The sequence below is a fragment of the Schistocerca piceifrons genome, chromosome 2, assembly GCF_021461385.2.
Source record: "Schistocerca piceifrons isolate TAMUIC-IGC-003096 chromosome 2, iqSchPice1.1, whole genome shotgun sequence".
Lineage (NCBI taxonomy): Eukaryota > Metazoa > Arthropoda > Insecta > Orthoptera > Acrididae > Schistocerca > Schistocerca piceifrons.
This window is the reverse complement of record NC_060139.1, coordinates 43,441,732-43,465,008: the sequence shown is the minus strand read 5'-3', so window position 1 is coordinate 43,465,008 and position 23,277 is coordinate 43,441,732. Positions and strand designations below refer to the sequence as shown.

The window sequence follows — 23,277 nt, the reverse complement described above, 5'->3', positions numbered from 1 at the left end:
GACACATGGGAGGACCAAGAAAGTTTCCTATCCAGGAATTTTGTAGTTTCAATGAACGGAAGAGCAATAGGCCCAAGATTTAAAGATGGTGTAATAAACCAATTGTGCTGCCAAAAATTAATGTGAATGATTATGTCAGTGGAGAAACAAAAGCCATTGTCGATGCTCCATGAGTGAAGATGATTGAGATGTCACTGAAGATGCTGCTCAATGAGACAAGTCTGTGGAGAACTGCAATAGATGCCAAAAACATCAACGAAAAGTGAGCCAGAGATGCTCAGCAGGAGACAGGCCATTATAGGGTTAATGGCGATAGCAAAGAGGGTGATGCCAAGAACAAAACTCTGAGGCACACCTTTTTCCTGGATAAAGATGTCTGACAAGGCAGAACTCACACATACCTTGAAAATTTGGTCTTTTAAGAATTCCTGAAGGAAATGGGGTATGTGGCCATGGAAGTCCTACATGGAGAGTGTACAGAGGATACCAGTCCTCCAGCAAGTGTCATAGCCTTTCTCCAAATCTAAAATCATGGCTACAGTCTGGGATTTCTGCATAAAGCTATTCATGACCTGGGTGGATAAAGTGATGAGATGGTCAACTGCAGAACAGCACACTCAATATCCACACTGTGGAGCTACTATATCAGCTGGGCATGAACCATATGTTCCATCACCTGGCAAGCGCAGATGGTGAGAGAAATGGAGCATTAGCTAAAAGGAAGGTATTTGTCCTTATTGGGCTTAGGTATGAGTATAACATTGCTTCACATGAGCATCTGGGAAATGCACCCTCTGACCAGATGCAATTGTAGGAATGAAGCAGAAAGTGCTTGCCTGCAAGAGCAATGTGCTGAACATCTGAATGTGAACATCATCTGCCACTGGGTCAGAGGATTGGGATGAAGTGAGAGCATGATCTAGCTCCCTCACAGTAAAGGCAGCATTGTAGCACTCACGGTTCTGAGAAGAGAAGAGTATCACCCGAGCCTCCTCTGCTTGGACCAAGGTGTTGGAGATAGCAACAGGGCCCTCTATGACATCATCTACTTCTGTCTGGCTGGAAATTGGGGACTGGATCTTGGTCCCAGAGAACTGTTGGAAGTTGGCCCACATGACAGAGGAGGGAGTGGAACTGTTAAAGGAACTAGTGAATGAAATCCAGCTAGCTTTTTTTGCTATCCCAAAGACGGCGATGACATTGTGCACACAACTCTTTATAACGAATGCAGTTTGTCATTGTAAGATGATGGTTAGTTAGTTAGTTAGTTACGTGTTCCATTGATCAATAGCACGGAAAACAGTTATGATGTGGAACATGTCAAATGCACAAGAAATGCACATAGGCAACAAGATTTTTTTTTATTTTTAATTTTTTTTTACATTGTACTGTTATACCTAAATATTTCTGTTATCTATTCCATTCCCTTGAATGGTGCAAAATGCATATATTATATCTCCAGATTTATTTACTCATATTCAAGAATTCATCTATGGTATAGAAGGAGTTGTCAAGGAGGTATGATTTCAATTCGTTTTTGAAACTATTACTGCTGTCTGTCAGACATTTTATTTCATCTGGTAATTCATCAAAAAGTTTTATAGCAGCATAATTTACCCCTTTCTGTGCCAATGATAGGTTAAGTACAGGATAGTATAGGTCTTTCTTTTTTCTGGTATTGTAATCATGAATGTCGCTGTTGATTTTAAACTGGTCCATGTTGTTGAGAAAAAACTTCATTACTGAGTAAATGCACTGTGAAGCAGTTGTAAGAATTCCTAGCCTTTTAAACAGATACCTACAAGATGTGCGACTATGAACCCCACACATTATTCTAACTACTTTCTTTTGAGAAGTGAATACCTTTTGCCTAAGTGTTGAGTTGCCCCAGAATATTATTCTATATGACATTGGAGAGTGGAAGTATGCAAAGTATGTTAGCTTACTAATTTCTACATTCTCAAAATTGGCAATAATTCTGATTGCAAAAGTTTATAAACCTAGTTGGTTTTGGAGACCCAAAATATGAATTTTCCAATTAAGATTCTGATCTATATGTACACACAAAAACTTAGTATGCTCTACCCTGGCTACTGGCTTCTTTTGATGTGTTATATTTATTGTAGGAATTATACTTTTTGCAGCAGAAAATTGGATGTTCTGTTTTTTTTTCAAAGTTCAGAGCAAGCCCTTTCACAGAAAACCAATTAATAACTTTTCCAAAGACCTTATTTGTATCATTATCTATCAGACTTTCTTTTACTGGATTAATAATTATGCTTGTATCATCAGCAAACAAGTGTCAGTTCAGCATCTTGTTTCACATAAGAAGGGAGGTCATTCACATATATCAAGAACAGGAGGGGACCCATGATCGAACCTTGTGGAACACCTAATGTAATTTCACCCCAGTTAGATGAAGTGGCAAACTCCTTTGAATCACTTGAAGCTTATAATGAGACTTTTTGCTTCCTGTTCTGTAGATATGACTTAAACCACTCATATGCTGTTCCATTTATACCACAGAATTGTAATTTCTCTGACATAATGTCATGGTTCACACAATTAAATGCTTTTGATAAGTCACAGAATATTCCTACTGGTGACATTTTACTATATAAAGACTCTATTATGTGGACAATGAAATTGTGTATTGCTGTCTCAGTGGAACAGCATTTCTGAAATCCAAACTGTGATTTACTAAGTATCCCATTACTGTTGAGATGGCTAACCACTCTTGAGTACATTACTTTCTCAAATATTTTTGAAAATGCTGTAAGCAAGGATACTGGCTGCTAATTACTGACATCTGTGGTTTCCCCCTTTTTGTAGAGAGGCCTGACAATGGCATAAATGAAGAGAGCCCGTCTCCACATGCAAAATGCATTGCGGCATGCCTCAGTCCACCAAGCGACCGGGACATGGTGTGGAAAAGAGGAAGTGTGAGGAATGGAATGTTCTGTGATAGTAAGGGTAACATTTGTAAGATATTCTACCTGATTATCACAACTCGGGAAATGTTGTTCATCAAATGTCATCAGGGAGGAGTAAAGCCTACAGTTGGCCTTAGTAAACTGCCATTTGGGAGAGCACATAGGTGGGGTAGGAGTCAGCAAATGGATAGCACAAGGGAAATAGTCACTCAAGTATGTGTCTGAGACAACAGATCACTCGAGGTGATGGGCAAGCTGGGCAGTACAGACGAATAGGTCTGAAAGGAATGTGAGTGCTCCTGTGTTAAGGGAGATGAGGTTAAGTTGATTGAGAAGGTCAGCCAAGAGGGCACCTCTCAGACAGGTTCTGGGAGAACCCCAAATGGGATGGTATGCATTAAAGCCACTGAGCAGCAGAAAGGGGTGAGGAAGTCTGCCCTGGTGACACTGAATGACAGAGGGATGTAAATGGTACAAAGGGAAAAGACCTAGTGAGGAAGAAAAAGGTGAAATGCAACAGCTTGAAGATAGGTAGTCAGAGAGATGGGTTGACTTTAATCAGCATCCCACATGAGCAGCATGACTCCCCCATGAGATGGAATGCCTTCTTCAGGAGGAAAGGTCAAAACGACCAGGAAGAAATGAAAGAACTCAAAGCAGTCGCAAGTATGTAATTTTGTTTCCTGGAGGCAGAGAACAAGTGGATGCTGCAACTCTAAAAGCAGCTGTCAAATCTCTTTGTTTGACCAAAGACCACAAACATTCCATTGAAGCAGGGTCATAACAAGTAAAGGGGAGAAGGAAAGACATTAAGGGGTGTTATCTCTGCAGCTGCTCAGTGCCAGCCTTCAAAGATCACTGCTATGGGGTGCAGAGGATCCTGCTCCATGAGATCTACAGAGGTGTCAGTATTCTCCCTCTGTCGATCTGTGGGGTCCAGGGCGGAAAAACAGTTGGCAGTGTTCACCAGTGACATGGAAGTCGGCCAGGTGAGGGTATCATGAGGCAACACTATCGAAGACGATCTCCAAGTCTGTGAAGGAGAAGAGCATTTGCCTTTTTTTGACTTCTTTGAGCATTTCCAGTTGGCAGAGGAAGACTCAGATGTTTGTTGGCTAGAGGGACATAGGAAGTCTTCACGGGATTATTACTTCTGTCCTTCCAGCCTGCTGGTTGTACACCAGGTGACTTCAGCCCAGGAGGTGAATGTTTGGTCACCTGTTGCATGGCTGAATGAGAATACGGTGATGCTACCATGACAGTGGGTGATTTCACAACCACAATACTGCATTTGTTGTCGCATGTGTGTGGCCATATACTACACGGAGTAGGATGTAGAAAGAACAGTACTGTAGGTGCCAGATGGTAGAACACAGGGTTTGTGTCTAGCCAACAACTTGCGAGGGACCAGGTAAGGTACTTTTTCCTTTACCCAGATCTCCTGGACAGACTTCTCTTCAAGATACATAGGGCGATCTCTAGAGGAGGCATCACTGTCACCATTGCAGTTGATACAACAGGGAGGTGGGCAGTCACCTTTGTGCACATCCCTGCCACAGGTTACACATTTGGCCGAGTCTCGACAGGACATTTGAGAGTGGTTGAAACAATAGCACTGGTAGATCATGACCTGCTTTGGATAGACATTTGTTAGCTTTTACTGCTCAGTCCATTTGTTTAAATTTATTGAGTTTGCCAACATCAAAGCCAATGTTTCTTTCTGAATTAGTGTTTTTCATTGTGCCTGACCTCAGGTAAAAAGTAACATTAAAAAGTAGATCCTTATTTAGAAGACCCACTTCATTATGTCATTTTTACATTCATAAGATAGACTACTTTGCCCAAAAACATGTTTGAATTACGTATCCAAGGTGAACAGGTAGCCAAGTCAAATGAGTGTAAGGAACATGACCTAATGAACATTTATAGCAAGCTATGGTCAATGTACATGACAAGAATGAGACAATAGATTCACATAAAAAAGAGATCTATTATTATGTCATGAAACACTGCACTTTCCAAACAAGTTGCACAGACATTCTGAAAAAGTAAAAACTGTATTTAAAACAAAAGGCACAGTTGGTTCTAGGCTATGCCACAAAGTTAACAACAACAGCGACAAATATTTGGAATCCTGCCTCTACACGATCAACCACAAGGACGATCAGTCAAATAAGAACGCATTTCACAAATAATTATAGGGAATGTGTATAACCACAATAAGAGTGCATTTGGTACACATTTTGATAAATAAAAGCATGTGGGAGGAAATCTACAAGAAAAGAGGTGTTTATTGATAATGTACCAAAATGACAAATGTTGAGTCTCCTGGAGGAAATGGGAATTGATGTGTATAGAAAATGGCAACCAGGGTAATGCTGAACAAACAGAGTGAAATTAACCTGAATGCTTATTTATGATCTACTGAGAGCTGCTTCACTCATTGCAGTGGACTGGCTTGCAGCATGTGTGCAGTCCACCAGCAGCAAGGAGACTGGGCCTCCTCCTGCAAGCTCTGCCACACGAAAACAAGAACTTCTTGCACAGAGGCCACTATACATACTAGCTAGATTCCACTGCAAATGCGTTATCAATTATCAAGAGTCTAATTAAATAGTCATTGTTTTGTTAATTATATTCCACCTATGGTTATGTTAAATTGATTTGTCAAGCTAGAATGTTTCTATTAATACATTTGAAGTTACTTCCTCATCTTTCATTATTACTTTTTGAAATGATATGATATTTACTTTGCCGGGGTAGTGGCTTTCTATTGTAACTCTGTACACATTGTAAATGGTTTTAAGTAAGGATTTTGTTTCCACATTTTGTATGTCAATTTATGTTTTATTGTTAGATTCTCATTTTGCCATATGAAGTATTACTAATTAATGACTACACATATTGCATTTTTTACCTCTGAATTTACCATACTTTTCTCTTATGTTCATTAGTTCAGTGCTGCCTCTATATAATGCCCCCAGGACATCACTAGCACTTACTATGTACCGAGGTGTTTAGATATTGTTGATATATATATTGGTGTGGCGGAAAAAATATTGTAAATGATAGTTACTTTGTTATGTCATTATAATAGGCACTTAAATTGTCTGTGCAGGCTTTACACCTACCTTTGCCATTTACAAGAACCTGAAAATTATTTTTTGCTGTCAGCCAGAAAGTGCTGCGGAACATACAGACCATAATTTTCAGTTTGCAAGTCTGCGTTTCCCTTTGTGTTCACTGAAAGGAAATGTTCTTACTTTTTGTTTACTCGGCACGATCAGCAACTATGACTATAAATAAAAGTTTCTGAATTTTTACTGTCTGATATATTCTATAGAAGTCCACCTGCACAAAATACAATAATACCCCTATTGGTAACAACACTGTTGAATAGTCTATTGCCCTGACTTTTAACCACAAAAATTTATTGCTTGTCTTAAAAGTGGAAAATGGATTCAAGTCTGCCCAGCCCTTATGTCATCCAAGGCCAGACTCATGCAGACCTTTGACTAACATGAACAGATTGCTATCTTGGCGTGAAGTGTCTCTTCCCACTGCCTGTCTAGCTGTATTTATACATGGACACAGCAGACCACCAAATGGAACATTTGCTATCAACTGCCCAACACACAGGCAGCAGCATCTAAATGGCCCCTTTCTCAGACATATATTAATTAATAGTTCTGTGATTTGCAGTCTTCTTAATTTTTACATAAATAGAATTAAGTTTACTTTAGTTACTGAAAATTTTTTAGCTCAACAGCAGTTAAACTTTGTAATTAGAATTTTTAGAATGCAACCAACAGTAGAACATGATGTCTGAATTGTTTTTAACATTCCTTGTATTCATAGCTATTTACAACACATTTTTGAAACTTGGTGCAGCTGTATTATTACATTATTGTAATCCACTCTATTACAAACACTAATTAAGCTTTATCTATCATGAATATGGACATTTTCATTCCAAAACTGGTTTTTAGTAAATAACTTGGAAACTGTTGTTGTTGTTGTGGTCTTCAGTCCTGAGACTGGTTTAATGCAGCTTGGAAACTAGGTGTCACATATTTACTGTTTTTCTGTAAAACTGAGGCTAACATATAAATTTTCATCTTTCTGTGTCTAACATTTGGCACCTTCAGTTTTTGGTTTAAAAAAAATGACCAAAATTATAGTTCTGATGAGAATGAGACTTGTAAGTTTTAATGGAGACATGCTTTTGCATATTCTGACCAATTTTCAGATTCCTACTTTTTTTTTTTTTTATATATATATTTTGCATAACTTATTCATTTGAACATTCTGAGACCTAACAATGTTAACATTAATATACTGAAGCATACACTGATGATTATTGTGTAGTCCTTTGTATGTTGAGCACAGGCATGTTATGATGACGTGGCAGCTCTCTCTCTTGCCTCTGTACCTCTTACAATGATACAGTGCTTGTCTTGCGTCAGTATGTATGACTGTATTGGATAGTTGTTAGTCATGTTATTGTTTTCTTATTTGTCACTCGTGTATTTCTAGGTGTTTTGTAGATTAACTTAAGTTAATTTATGGGTTTATCATACCATTGTTGTTCCATTCATAACAGATCTGAAAATTGCAATAGCTAAAACTGCTGATTGTAAACTTATGTAATCAAGACAGACCTTTACAAATAACATGTATATATGTTGCCACCTAAATTCTTATCTGCTTACATTAAGCTGTCAGAAATGATATTCACTGAATATCTACACAGAAGGTAGTTGAATGGGTTTGGAAATCTGCAGATGCTCATTGGTGCCTATGTTTCTGATGCTCTGTAGCAACATTAGGTTAGCTTCCTGGACACTGCTACTATCCTCACTTCGTTCTTACAGGTACCTTCTACAACACATTTTGTATGTGGTTTTAGAACATGTTGTACTTGTGAATTAGGTAATAACTAGTTACTTTGGAAGTATTATGCAGAGCAGTTCATTACAGCTTAAAGTTGCATGACTTATATAAATTTCCAGGTAAGTAATTTTTTGTTCTTACATTTTTGCAATGGTGTGTATTTTTTAAAATTTAATGTGTTTCACTTTTTATACTCACCATATTCAATTTTACCCCAACCAGTAGCAACTGTCTTGCTGACAGAGAATTTATCATGTGTGTAGAGACAAGCAGGTCGTATAAACTTGTTGAAATCCACACGCTCACTAAGACGTAACAGAGCAATATCATTGTATTTGCTTGGTCCTTTGTATTCAGGATGGCGCACTAAATCTGCAATGTGATAATCCACAGGATGTGCTCCATCATCATCACGTTTCAGATTCATCTCACCAAGACGAACTATCACTGCAGGATACCTGTAATTTGTTAAAGAACCTTTCTGTTAAGAAATAAGTAAAAATAAGTTTCTATAGTATGTGTTTAAAGACAAGTTAGTAACATTTTCTATAACTGACATCAGTATGGTTCACAGTTTGTATATGAAACACTGCAAATACAATGTTTCGTTTTAGCAGCTCAGATGTAATGACTGTTAACAAAAATTAATGTGCCTTAAATAAAATTGTATCATATTGATGGAAGATAACTCCCCTGTCTATGAAGATGTTGCTGTTACATACACTGTCTTTAGTGTTTGAAGATGTCTTACGAATTCTTGAATGTTGTTAGTAATAGAATTTCCAGTAAACAAAAATAACAGAGAAGTTATTGAATCAAGAATTTTGTGGAACTGGAGCACAATGACATGAGGGAGTGGATTGGGAGGGGTTGACATAACAGAGGGAACTATTTAAAGGTGTGTGTGGGTGCAGGTGGTTAGTGGAGACTGAAGCCAAGGGGATTATTGGTATGGCGGATATACTGGAAGGGTAACTAGTATCTATGTAGTTCAGAAAAGATGGAGTTGGGAAGAAGGATCTAAATGGCAGGGGCTGTGAAGCAGCTACTGAAATCAGGCATGCTTTGTTAAGCAACAAGCTCCACCACTGGGTGCCAGCAACAAGCTCCACCAGTGGGTGCCACAGTTTGGCAGTGAACATTTATTTGAGTGGACAGTTGCCTGGTGATCATATTCGTATAAAATATTGTGCAGAAACTGCAGCAGAGCTGGTATATAACCTGGCTGCTTTCACTGGCAGCCCCACCTCCGATAGGGAAACACAGGCCTGTAACAGGAGAGGAGAAGAACGCATCGGGTGAGTGAATCTTGCAGGTGTTGCACCTGGGTGCTCCATAGGTATATGGTTCATGTGGTAAGAGGTTGGACATGGAAGTGGCACAGTGATAGGGGCAGACTAGGTTATTGTGTACATTGGATGGGCTGCAGATAACCACTTTAGGAGTGTGAGAATTATTGTGAATAGGATGTTCCTGGATTCTTGGCATGTTAATAGATAGCTAACGATAGTTAAAGTGTTAATGAAGGGCATAGTTCTATTGCTCCAGTCTGCAATGGTATTGTGTTATGAGGGGTCAATTCTTTTGCAGCTGGCTCTTAAGTATTATGGAAGGATTGGGCATGTTTAAGGATGTGGCATGCAAAAATTGTTTATGAACTAGATTTGGGGGACAGTGCCAGTGTGAAGATCTTAGCAACACCTTCAGTACATCGGGGAACAAAATTATGGCCACTCAAGATACAGTGTCCACAGGTGACCATAATATAAGGAAGTGATTTCTTGGTCAGGAATGGATAACAGCTTTCAAAATGCAGATACTGTTGTTGGTTAGTGGGCTTAGTATGGACATAAGTATGGATGGAGCCATCAGAATGGTGGAAGTCAGTGTCCAGGAATGTGGCACATTGAGCTGAGGAGGATGCTGGGAAGTGAAATGGAGAGAAGTGGGAGTTGGAAGGATGTTGGAGTGGTAGTGTTTGATAGCACAAGGCTGTGGACTAGAGGGATGTTAGTGTCTATGGGGAAGGCATCAACAGTGATGAGTGTGCACCCAGATGATAATGGAGTGGGAATTGTTGAGTGTCAGTGAAGGATGTGGTTCACATCTTTAACATGAGAACTGGTTAGTGGTGTTCATTGACAGGAGCATAATATCTTTTAGTGGGAGCACAGTAACCAGCTACAGCGGGGCATCATGGATTATTGGATTCTACTGTTTGGTGAGCTGTTACCTTTAGTCTTAAATAATTTACATTCTGCCAGGACTTTCCACACCACATTAATGAAATAAATGTTAAGTTCTCCAAATTATCTTGAGATTTACTGTAAATGTTTTGTGCATGTCTTTTCAAAATGCGATCTCAATGAACATCATGTGTGTAGTGCATGTATGGAAGAGGCACACGGGGATGTGGAGGGTGATGGTGATCCTAAGTTGAATTCCACTGTAGTGTTAATGCAGGTACATTCAGCAACAAATGCTCAGTAATACAGCTGATGGTGACTAATTTTGAACTTAATTCACAATTTAGTGCGATCTGTGTGCGACTCATTATTTATACATAGGTAAGTCATTACCTTTCTAATCTGTTGTTTTGTGTAAATGTGATCAGTAACTATATATGATGACATTTTGTTTAATTTTATTAAATTTACAACTAACACTAATAGACAATATTAATGAGAACACTTTTGTTTTGTTACATTGTGTCTTTGACTAACATGTAAAACAGCAATAATGGTTAGCAGAATACAATCCTAGTTGTTCTGAGGTCTATACTCACTTTCCAATATGTGTGCAGTGTGCAGCAGTAAGGACATAATATTCACTGATTAATGATCCCCCACAGTTCCATTCCAGATTACCATCAACTTGATAACCAATAGCAGCCTGTTAACATATATTGTTTATCACACATATGTAGCTAAGTAGTGGTGGTGGTAGTAGTAGTAGTAGTAGTAGTAGTAGTAGTAGTAGAGAAGTTTTAACATGATAGGGAAGATAGAAAATCTGAAAACCAGTGGAGTGAAATGGAAATAAGGTAAGGTTATCTGGCCAGATGAGTACAGGATAACAGCAACAACAGTAGAAAGTGGTGTAATGGGAACGGGATTCATGAACAGGAAGGTAGGGCAGAGAGCGAGTTACTGTCACCATTACAGTGATAGGGTTGTTATCAGAATTGACATAAATGAACACCAACAACAATAGTTTTGGTATGAATACTGATGCTGCAAGCAGAAAATGTAGAAAGAGAAAAATGTATATGTGGATACTGAACAGGTAATTCAGTATGTAAAGGGAGATGAAAATCTAATAGTCACGGGGCATTGGAATGCATTTTTAGAGGAAGGAGAAGAAAACAGGCTCATGGAAGAATATGGGCTTGGCAGTATTAATGAAAAGACAAAGACTCAGTTCTGCTACATGTTTTAGCTTGTAACAGCAAATGGTGTCTTGAAAAATCACAAGAGGAGAAGGTACACTTTGAAAAGGCCAAGAGTTATGGGAAGATTTCAGAAAGATTACATCATGGACAGGCAGAGATTCTAAACTGAGATACTGAATTGTAAGGCATACCCGAGAGCAAATATAGACTGAGATCACAATGCAGTAATGACGAAGAGTAGGCTAACTATAAGAGACTGGTAAGGAAAAATCAGTGCACAAAGAAGTGAGATACAGCAGTACTAAGGAATGAAAAGATACACTTGAAATCCTCTGAGGCTGTAGACACTGTGATGATGAATAGCTCAGTTGGCAGTTCAGTTGAAGAGGAATGGACATCTATAAAAAGGGCAATCACTGAAGACAGACATAAAAACTTTGGTACAGGGTAGGTAACTGCAAAGAAACCATGGGTAACAGAAGAAATACTTCAATTGTTCAATGAAAGAGTGAAGTACAAATATGTTGAGCAAAATTCATTGATACAGAAATAAAAGTTACTTAGGAATGAAAGAAATAGAAAGGGCATGGACCTAAGGCAAAATGGTTGTATGAAAAATGTGAAGAAACTGAACACAAAATAATTGTTGGATGGACTGATTCTACATACAGAGGGGAAAGACTTGTCTGATGGTGTGATAGAAAAAGAAACAGGAATAGACAGGGAAGTGCTGTGGGATCCACAATTAGAATCGTACTGAAAAGAACTTTGGAAGATCAAAGATAAGGTAGACAGGATAGAGGTAACATTCCATCAGAACTTCTAAAATCATTGAGTGAAGTGGCAACAAAACCACTATTCCTATTCGGGAGTAGGATGCGTAAGGTTGGCGATATCTCATTAGACTTTTGGAAAAATGTCATTCACACAGTTTTGAAGATAGTAAAAGCTTAACAGCTCATGCAACTGAGTTGCTGACAAGAATATATGTGGACGAACAGAAAACAAAACTTAAAATCTGTTAGATGATTATTAGTCTGGATTTATGAAAGGTAAAGGGACCAGAGAGGCAGCTCTGATGTTACAGTTAATAATGGAAGCAAGACTGAACAAAAATCTAGAAACTCTCATAGGATTTGTTGACTTAAGAAAAGTGTTTGACAGTGTCAACTGGTGAAAAATGTTCTAAATTCTGAGAAAATGGGGGTTAAGGTGTAAAGTTACTCATAACAGATTGAGATTTTCTGGTCTGCACCACACATCATTCAACTGAAGATGAGTGGTTCCCTTTCCTTATGTTCTGCTTGTTGTTTTCATCCTAGAATTAAAATTATGTAGTAACAACAAAAAATGTATTTCACATAAAGTAACTGAAGAAAACTTCATCTCAACTAAAAACATCACTTAGAATATAAAAAAATAACAAATATGAAAAATGAACACTTAAATCATTCTGAGGGAGCTCGAATTTATCTTATTTTATTAAAGCGGTCATTTCTCCCTATATATGTGGGAGACAACAAAATATTTTCACATTTGAAGGAGAAAATTGGTGACTGAAAATTTATGAAAAGCTCTCACCACAACAAGAAACAATTTTAATTATTGGTATCCTATTTGTGTAATACTCTCCCCCTTTTTAGCAATTATATCTTTCTTTAAACTTTCTCAGTGTCCACCTTCAATCTTTACTCTGTAAGGATTCCATACTGTGCAGCAAAACTGCAGGAGAGGATGGGTGAGCACAATGTAAGTGGCCTCTTTGGTACATATGTTACATCATCTAAATATTCTGCTAATATATCACACACTTTGGTTTGCATTCCAAACTACATTTTCTATGTGATAATAGCAAATTAGGCTGTTCATAATTGTAACCCCCAGGTATTTAGTTGAATCCACAGCTTTCAAATTTGTGTGATTTATGACATAACCAAAATTTAATGGATTCCCTTTAGTACTCACCTTGATGATCTCTCACTTTTTACTGCCAGTTTTTGCACCTTACAGGTATCACGTATGCATTATTTTGCAATAGGTTTTGATCTTCAGATGACTTTACTTGATCATAAATGATAGGATCTTCAACAAATAATCTAAGAGGGTGGCTCAGAGTCTCTCCTAAATTGTTTATATAAATTAGGGACAGTAGGAGGGTCTGCTACGGTTCCTTGTGGAACGCCAGATATCATGGATCCAGTTGTGCAACTATATCAACACACTCTAGGCACACAATTTTATTAGAATCCACTTGTAAGGAACTGTGTCAAAAGCCTTCTGGAAATCTAGACATATGGACTTCCTTAAGATCATTCATTCATGTGAACAAAGAGAGAGCTGTGTTTCACAAGAATATTTTCTGTATCTGTGCTATGTATCAATAGATCATTTTCTGAATCCTACTGCCAATCGATGTTAGTGACAGGGGTCTGTAATTCAGGAGATTAGTTTCTTTTCCTTTCTTAAATACTGGTGTGACCTGTGCAACTTTTCCTGAGTACAGATCTTTCAGGGAGCAAACAGTTATATATAATAGCTATGGCACTATTGTGACAGCGTACTCTGAAAGAAACCTATATGATATATAGTCTGTATTAGAAGCCTCGCCTTTATTTACAGATTTAAGCTGCTTAGCTCACTGAGGACATAGACTTCTAAGTTACTCGTGTTTGCAGCTGTTCTTTACTAATTCTGGGAAACTTAGTCTTCTATGCCAAAGGAGTTTTGGGAAACCATGTTTAGGAACTATGCTTTATTGGCACTGATACTGGTAACATCACTATTATCACGCAGTGAATGTATTGATTGTGTCTTGCCAATGATCATATCTCTGAATTATGTATTTCTGTTGATGTATAATGGAAAATAAGAGAACAATATTTGTTGAAATTGCTGGTATGCAGTATATTTAGGAATGCATTGTGAAAGGAGAGTATAATTTTGATTCTTCTCAGAATGAACCTTTCTATCTGCAGTGAAGTGTATCTTATTTAAAAACCTCCATTACTGAGGAAAACTGTTTGCCAGACCAGAACTCAAACCTGGAACCTTGCCATTTGCATGCTTTGCTCTTACCAACTAAGTGACACAGCCATAACTCACAGTCAGCTTCAAAGATTTATTTCTTCCACTACAACTCTCCTACTTACCAAACTTCACAAATTTTACACTGATAGTCATAACTAGACACTCACAGCCTCAAGCTGTCATGAGACACACCTAAATACTCAGCAGTATGGGCAGAGCATGCAAGAGACAAGGTCCCAGGGAGGCACACAATTTTAATCAGTCAGGAATATTTCAATTTTTATTTTTGTTTGTAAGATAAAATTGTGCTGTTGCTGATATGAACATGATGCTGGAAAATACTGGATGCAATATAAATAATGAAATAATGGGAAGAGTAATGGTAACTATTCATGAGATAGTTGAACAGTTGACATGCAGATAGACATAATTGTAATTTTGACTTAGTTTTCAAACTAGGACTCTTCAGAGCTAGTACACGCAGAAACACTCCTCCCTACACAAACACAGACATAGAAAAACAAGAGAATATGGCTGCATTGTCCTGGCATTTGAAATGTGTATGGGGTATGTAAACTACCTTACTGAAGTAGTTGATCCAAATCTCTGGTACATTTCACGATACAAACTTTCTTATGTATGACACAGTACAGATAGTATGTATTGGGTCTCATCACTTTGGGTTATCGTCAAGTTTTTCATCTCATGAATTATTCTGGGACAGAAGACATACATAGAGATCCAAAGGAAAACCTACCTATATGTTTAATACTGTAGTTTTCTATTATACGATCTATTAAATACGAAATGAATAATATTCAAACTTATACAAAATGGATTTAGAATGTTTTGGTTTGAAGGTTATTATTCAGTATTTAGTCATCAGCACCCTGAAAGTAACAATATAGTTTGTTGTGTTAAAAATGTTTTATTTAAAGAGAAATCATATGACATACAGGTCATCTGGTAAGTCTTCTCTGCCCCAGGGTTTTGGGTGTCTTATGAACTCTCTCCTTTTCCTAAACCTCATCAGTCTCTTTCCTTGTGCCCTCTTCCATCCCCTTCAATGCTTCTTCCAGAAGGAGGAGCCACTGGCTTAAATGCCTTTACATGTTTTCTGCTGCCACTTGATGAGCAGATATTTTATCCATCCCATTACATTATATACCACATCTACAACTACACTATGAAAATCACCATGAGGTGCATGGCAGAGGGTATGTTCCACTGTAATTGTTATTAGTGTTTCTTCTTGTTCCATTCACGTATGGAGAGTGGGAAGAATGATTGTTTGATGCCTCTGTGTGTGCAATAATTATTCTATTCTTACCCTCATGATCCCTATGTGGGGGTACACTGGGGGTTGCAATATATTCCTAGAGTAATCATTTAAAGCCAGTTCTTGAAATTTGTTAATAGACTTTCTCAGGATACTTTATGTTTGTTGTCAAGAGTCTGCTAGTTCATTTCTTTCAATATTTATGTAACACACTCCCATGGATTAAAAACAACCTGTAACCATTCATGCTGCCCTCCTCTGTATACATTCAATAATCCTGTGTAACACCTTTTTTATTTATTTATTTTTCACAATATCATACCTTTTTATTTTTTTCTCATTATTAATTTCTATGAATGGTTTCTTTTCCTCATTAGTAATAAGAAATTTGTACATTGCCACAGAAGATGGCAAAGATAGGCTCTTAAAATTATCTTTGTAGCAAAAGAACAATGTCCAGACAATATTCAATTTTTTTAAACAACTTTTATTACAATTTCACTTGAGAGTACTTATGTTTCAGATTTCACACAAAAAGGATGTGTAACGTTTACTCATGCATCAACAATATGTTTAGTAAATGATGTGTGTGATAAAAAAATGCAAGAAAATACCTACACTAAGAGTTATCATAGACGTAAGAATATTTTTATTGAAACTTCCTGGCAGATTAAAACTGTGTGCTGGGCCGAGACTCAAACTTGGGACCTCAGCCTTTCGCGGGCAAGTGCTCTACCAATTGAGCTACCAAAGCACGACTCATGCCCCATCCTCACAGCTTCAGTTCCACCAGTACCTCGTCTCCTACCTTCCAAACTTCACAGAAGCTATCCTGCATACCTAGCGGAATGCAGTTTTAATCTTCCAGGAAGTTTCATATCAGCGTACACTCCGCTGCAGAGTGAAAATTTCATTCTGAAATATTTTTATTTGTTACGTAAATATTCATTCACAAGCATAACTTCTGCCTGCAATTACAACAAGAGTCAATAATTTCTTCCATCGTGCAAGACTGACTTTTTGTTACACACCAAGTTTGCTGCAAAATATGGCTTGTGTGATATCAGTATTGGTATGTTGCATTATATTTTTCTTATGTTGCGAGGAAGACTATTCATGGCACCAATTTCGTTTCAACCAGAATTCATCCCTTAATTCCAGTACTGCAAGAACTAATTATCTCTCATTATGTGAATTTCATGTCGATTCATACTCGTTGTGTTATCTGTTAGGCTGCCTCCCAACACATTTATTCCAAAATCAACCAACAGACCTAACGCTATTGATGACCGATTTTCCAGGACAAAGTCACAGCTACACATTGTAATGGTACTTGAATTACGTAACCATTACAGCACCTCACCCCTTTTTCTTTTTGGATTTCTCTCGCTGCTGTTTGGGTTTCCCTGGCTGGGAGGACTTCACTGATTCAATCTCCGGGACTGAGGATGAGCTTGAAGCCCTAAGATCAGCTGCTTTAGGGCTCTTCAGCCACTGGCGGGTGTCATCTTTGCCACTAGCAGAAACCTGGGAATGGAGTGACCCAAGGGACCCCTTCCTAGTGAGAGAAGCTGAAGACGACTTACGCTTCTCCTGCTTAGGAGGAGGCAGGTGTAGTCTTCCAGCTCTGAGATGTGACTGGGGTTGGTGAAACTGATGGTGCCAGAACTGTTGTAGCAGTTGCATAAGAATATGTCATACACACAGGATGCAGGCACTCGAATTTTCTCTTAGCCTCAGTGTAGGTCAGTCGGTCCAGGGTCTTGTACTCCATGATTTTCCTTCCTTTCTGGAGAATCCTGCAGTCTGGCGAGCAAGGTGAATGGTGCTCTCCGCAGTTGACACAGATGGGAGGCGTGGCACATGGAGTATTGGGATGTGACGGGTGTCCACAATCTTGACATGTGATGCTGGAAGTACAGCGGGAAGACATATGGCTGAACTTCCAGCACCTAAAGCACCGCATTGGGGGAGGGATATAGGGCATTACATCACAGCAGATCATCATCTTGACCTTCTCGGGCAATGTATCAGCCTTGAAGGCCAAGATGACGGCACCGGTGGCAACCTGATTATTCATCGGATCCCGGTGGACACGCCGGATGCAGTGTACACCTCGCAGCTCTAAATTGGTGTCATCATCAGACTGCAAAAGAAGGTCCCTTCGAAATATGATACCCTGGACCATATTTAAGCTCTTATGAGGCATGATGGTTACAGAAACATCCCCCAGCTTGTCACAAGCGAGTAAGGCCTTTGACTGGGCAGAAGACGCTGTTTCGATCAAGACTGACCCAGATCTCATTTAGGACAAGCCCTCCACCTCCCCAAACTTGTCCTCTAAATGTTCAACAAAAATCTGAGGCTTCATCGGCATGAAAGATTCCCCATCAGCTCTCAAACATACAAGGTACCATGGCGAATAAGATCTGCTGCCATCTTTAGCCTGATTTGGGGAACGATTTGGGGTCATAGTTCTGTGGGGTCATACTTCTGTACTTCTGAGCTCATGAACACTTAGAGTCTGCTAGTGTTTTACCACCAGCAAGAGATGAGGGACTATGTTTCATCGTGTGTCATCCACCCTGATGCCACCCACTCCAACCAGGGGCCCTCCTCACGGGTGCCACCTTGCCACAGCAAAGGCCACCTGGCAGGATGGCCATTGCCGGGAGTCCTGATGCCCCAGGGGAATGGGTATTTACCCCTTGGCATATGTGGGGAGTTAACGGAACAGGCATCAGCAGAGCATTCCCAGTGTGGTCAGGGGGCTACAACCAACAGGGTACATGGTGGCCTCACCACAACGGACTGGCTACCGTGCTGGATATCAGGTGCAAAAAATTCCATGGTCATCGTTGACACAGAAAGCAACACTGCATAGTGCATGGTGGAAAATGCACACAGGAAGGTGTCCTTGCCCAAGAGATGGAGAATGGGCGGGACTGCAATGCGACGACAAGAATGTGGGCCAAACCCTCAATGAATGGATACAATGCACCATGTAAGGCACCCTTCCCCAATTGGCTCGCTCTTCAGGAAAATTTTGAGGATTGGAGGTCAAACCCTACAGGGGACCATCACATAAAAGCCAAAACTTGTGAAGCTCCTTTTAGTCGCCTCTTACAACAGGCAGGAATACCTCCGGCCTAATCTTACCCCTGGACCAGCAGGAGGGTTCAGCAGTAGATAGACCGTGAACGTGGGGGATGTTGGCATAGGGGGATTAAATATGATGTTCACCCTAATGACTGTATTTAAAACAACCAGTTCAGTGTTCACGTAAAATGCCTTAGTTCACATATGAAAGAATGAGAAGTTTTGGTAGTGTGTTCCGTTATTTGTATTTGATGTAAAAGATTCTTATGTTGTAAACATTTTATTAAAATCATTTACTTAGAAATTCTGATAATGACTCTGTATAGTAACAATTTATGATTTTCACTTATTACTTTGTTGAATAGTACAGTTAATTGCAGATCTGGAGGATATTCTTTATTACAGTTATTCACCGTGAAGGTGCTACTTTTTTAGTTTTCCTTTTTCCTGCATAAATACAACACAAAAGTTAATTCAATCAAAGGTAAAGATTACTTGAGAAAGCTATAAAATTACAAAAAGACACAATGGCCAGCTGACCTGTACAAAGCAGCACAATTTAATTACTGCCAACAGATTCACTTGAAAGTGAAAACATTTATCTTAGCTTAGCTTTTTCCACCTGTGAAAGTAACTAATTGTTTTGCAAGTTTAGATTAGTGTTTTCACTTCTGAATGTATAGGAATTCTGCCTTGTGAAATTAAGTACTGGTCAGACAATCTGTGTCTTTTGCAATTTTACAAGAAAAGTTAATTTAAAATACATAGTAAGAATTAACTACTTGCATATTTACCATGTGAGGAAACTCTCCAACATCAGTGTCCTCCCCTCCAACAATTAGTGGCAGATTCTCAAAATCACATTTGTCCACTTTTATAATTAGTGGATCAGCATCTGGAAGGAGTGGTAGAGCTTCAAATATATCTTGCACCGACCTTGTATACTCGTCACATTCTGAAAAGAAGAATTTAGAAAAGTGTTTTGCATACATAATCTCCATGAAAATGTGATAACAAACTTGGGTGATACACAAGTTGACTACAATCTATGTAGGACAGCACATAAATTAATATTATATTTTGATTTACCTTGGGTTATAATGAAGTGTACCAAAATAAAATGCTGACATCTTCAGCAGGCAAGGTAACAGTGCACACAAAGTGACAAAGTATCAACTGCCTAGTCCCTTGGTGCTTAACAGAGCTATGTTGTAGTCTCCCACTTGTTCTTACAGCACTCTTGACATCAATACATGTTTCTTCTTTACTAGGTATTCTTTTGTTAGAATAAATATACAATAAGAAACTTTCTGCCCGATTAAAACTATGTGCCAGACCGAGACTTGAACTCGGGACCTTTGCCTTTCACAGGCAAGTGCTCTACCAACTGAGCTACCTAAGAACGACTCACGCCCCATCCTCACAGCTTTACTTCTACCAGTACCTCGTCTCCTACCTTCCAAACTTTACAGAAGCTATCCTGTGAACCTTGCTGAACTAGCACTCCTGAAAGAAAGGATACTGCACAGACATGGCTTAGCCACAGCCTTGGGGATGTTTCCAGAATGAGATTTCCACTCCGCTGCAGAGTGCAAATCTCATTCTGAAAATATACAATAGTTACATAAAATAGCTAATTTATTATTCATGATTTATTTAATTGACATTAGTATTCACTGGAGAGTTTTCAGACTACTGATAATAGTAACACATTCACTTGTAAAAATACTGTCTTTGAATGATTTACTATACATGCACATCACACAGAGAGAAAAATTTCAAAACTCCTGCAGTCTGCAATGTTCCAATCTTAAACAATGATAATTTCCAAACTTAAGTACCCCAGTTTTATAAGCCTGTTTTTCTGATTCCAAATATTCCTACTTCTACTAGAATAACGTGTTAGTTGTTTTAATACTCAGTTGGAAAATTGGAATTTCTTGACACTTTTGATGTCTATACAGAAATCAGAAATCATCCTTGTTAAATAGTACATATTACACACACACACACACACACATACGCACAATTATCCTAATGGTATGGGAATTGGCAGATGTGTGTAAATGTACAAACAAATGATTACAATTCAGAGATATTGGATAATTTATTGAAGTGAAAGAGCTTCACAAATTGAGCAACTCAACAGTGCACTGGTCCACCTCTGGCCCTTACGCAGGCAGTAATTCAGCTTGGCATTGATTGATAGAGTTGTTGGATGTCTTTCTGAAGGACATCATGCATAATATTGTCCAATTGGTGCATTAGATAATCAAAATTCCAACATTGTTGGATGGCCCAGTCCATAATACTCCAAATATTCTCAGCTGGATAGAGAGATCTGGCAACCATGAAGGTCAACAAAACAGTTCATAGAATGTCATCTAAGTACCACTGTGCTTCAAGGGCACTGTAGATGACAAAGCGATCCTGCTATGACAAGAAATGGTACCCCAGACCATAACTCATGGTTGTCAGGCTGTAAAGCATGCAACAGACAGTTTGTTATCCCACCACTCTTCATGACATCTCCAGACACGTCTTTGCCCTGGAATCTCACTGACTGGAGTAGAACTGTCATCAGTGATTAGTCATGCTTTGAATTAAGTCCCAATGATCAGCAAAGATGTGTTTGAGATGCCCCAGAAATGGTAGGATAGGAACCTGACTCAACAGTCATATGTCCTGAAAACCAGGTATAATAGTCTGGGGTGCCATTTCTTTTCGTAGCAGGTCCCCTTGGTTATCACCCATGGTAACTTTACAGCACAGTGGTACATCAATGATATTCTATGCACCAATTAGTTGTCCTTCATGACAAGCCATCTGGACTTCGATTTAAGCAAGATAATGTCTGCCCATACACAGCAAGAGTTTCTACTGCTTTTCATCATGCTTTTCAAAGTCTATCTTGGAAAACAAGGTCGCCAGATCTCTCCTCAACTGAGAACATTGAGAGCATTATGAGCAGGGTCCTCCAACTGGCTCAGGATTTTAGTGACCTAACACACCAATTGGACAGAATTTGGTGCAACATCTCTCAGGAGGACATCCAACGACTATCAATCAATGCCGAGCTGAGTAACTACATGCATATGGGCTATAGGTGGACCAACATGTTATTGACTTATTCAATTTGTGAAACTGTTGCTCCTTACATCATATAGTTTTCCTGAAATTTTAATCATTTGTTTGTCTCTACATGTACATCAAATTTATTGATTTCCATACCATTCAGATAATCACTTTGTGCTGCGTAGTTTTTTCCCTTCCTTAGAATATAGACTATTTTCTACTTATGCAGCTTGTAGTTAAAAACATTTGCTTCTTTGCCGGATGTATCTTTGTTTGTCCTCTGATTTTCCAATTTTTTTATGTCATTATTCGAAATGTAATAAGAAAATATTATTTTTAATTTTTCACATAGCTATTAATCGGCTTGATATACAAAGACACAGTCAGTTGTTAGTTCGCACTCATTGTGAGAACAACATGCAGCCAATAATTTATGAGGCTGGGCCTAACAGTCAGCTAGTACTCGATCTATGTTGCGTGATGCAATTTTCAATGGGTCTAGTGAACACACAAATCCATTCATTAAGTCATTGTTGTAGTTGTTTTCAGTCTGAAGACTGGTTTAATGAGGCTCTTCACACTACCCAACCCTATGCAAGACTCTTCATTCTGGAATAGCTACTGCAACTTACATCCTTCTGAATCAGCTTTCTGTATTCATCTCTTGGATTCCCTTTAAGATTTTTAGTCCTGTCCCCTCTCTTCCACACAAAAACACACACACACACACACACACACACACACACACACACACACACACACACATTTACATTTCCCTCCAGTACTAAACTGGTCATCCATTAATGTATCAGAATATGCCACATGAACCGATCCCTTCTTGCCAATTCTATTCAGTACCTCCTCATTGGTTACATGATCTACCCACCTAATCATCATGATTCTTTTGTAGTACCACATTTCAAAAGCCTCTATTTGATTCTTTTCTGAACTGTTTATTGTCCATGTTTCACTTCTATTCAAGACTCATTCCAGACAAATACCACATAACAGACTTCTGAACACTTAGATCTATATTCAGTGTTAAATTTCTCTTCTTCAGAAACACTTTTTTGCATTACTGGACTACAATTTATATGCTCTCTAATTTGGCCAACATCAGTTATTTTGCTGCCCAAACAGGAAAACTAGTTTCATTGATTTGTTTCATAATCTAATTCATCCAGTATTGCATGATTTAATTTGACAAAATTCAATTCCCTATGCTTTGCTTTTCTTAATGTCCATCTTATCATCTCTGTTCAAGACACCACCTATTCTGCTCAACTGCTTTTCCATGCCCTTTTTATCTCTGACAATCAGAATGTGACAAGCAAAACTCCAAGTGTTCATTTCTTCTTCTTTCCCGCTCCAATTTTTTCTTTGATTTCCTTTACTGCTTGCTAAATGTACAGATGGAATAACATTGGGGATAAGCTACAACCCTGGCTCCCTCTCTGTAGTCACAGCTTCCCTTCCATGCCCCATTGACTCTTATAGCTGTCATCATGTGTCTGTACAAGTTACAAATAGGCTTTGCCTCCCTACATTTTACTGCTGATACCTCCAGAGTTTCAAAAAGT

At 38.7% G+C, this 23,277-nt stretch overlaps 1 protein-coding gene across 1 annotated transcript in view; it reads right to left on the bottom strand.

Moving 5' to 3' along the window:
* LOC124775135 (serine protease snake-like) overlaps positions 1–23,277 on the bottom strand; it is a 264,861-nt gene that overhangs the window by 64,845 nt on the left and 176,739 nt on the right. The window contains exons 4-6 of the mRNA XM_047249975.1: positions 19,417–19,577; positions 10,628–10,718; positions 8,025–8,303 (exon numbers count right to left, since the gene is read on the bottom strand). Coding sequence (XP_047105931.1) covers positions 8,025–8,303; positions 10,628–10,718; positions 19,417–19,577 — 531 coding nt within the window. The remainder of the gene's footprint in view (positions 1–8,024; positions 8,304–10,627; positions 10,719–19,416; positions 19,578–23,277) is intronic.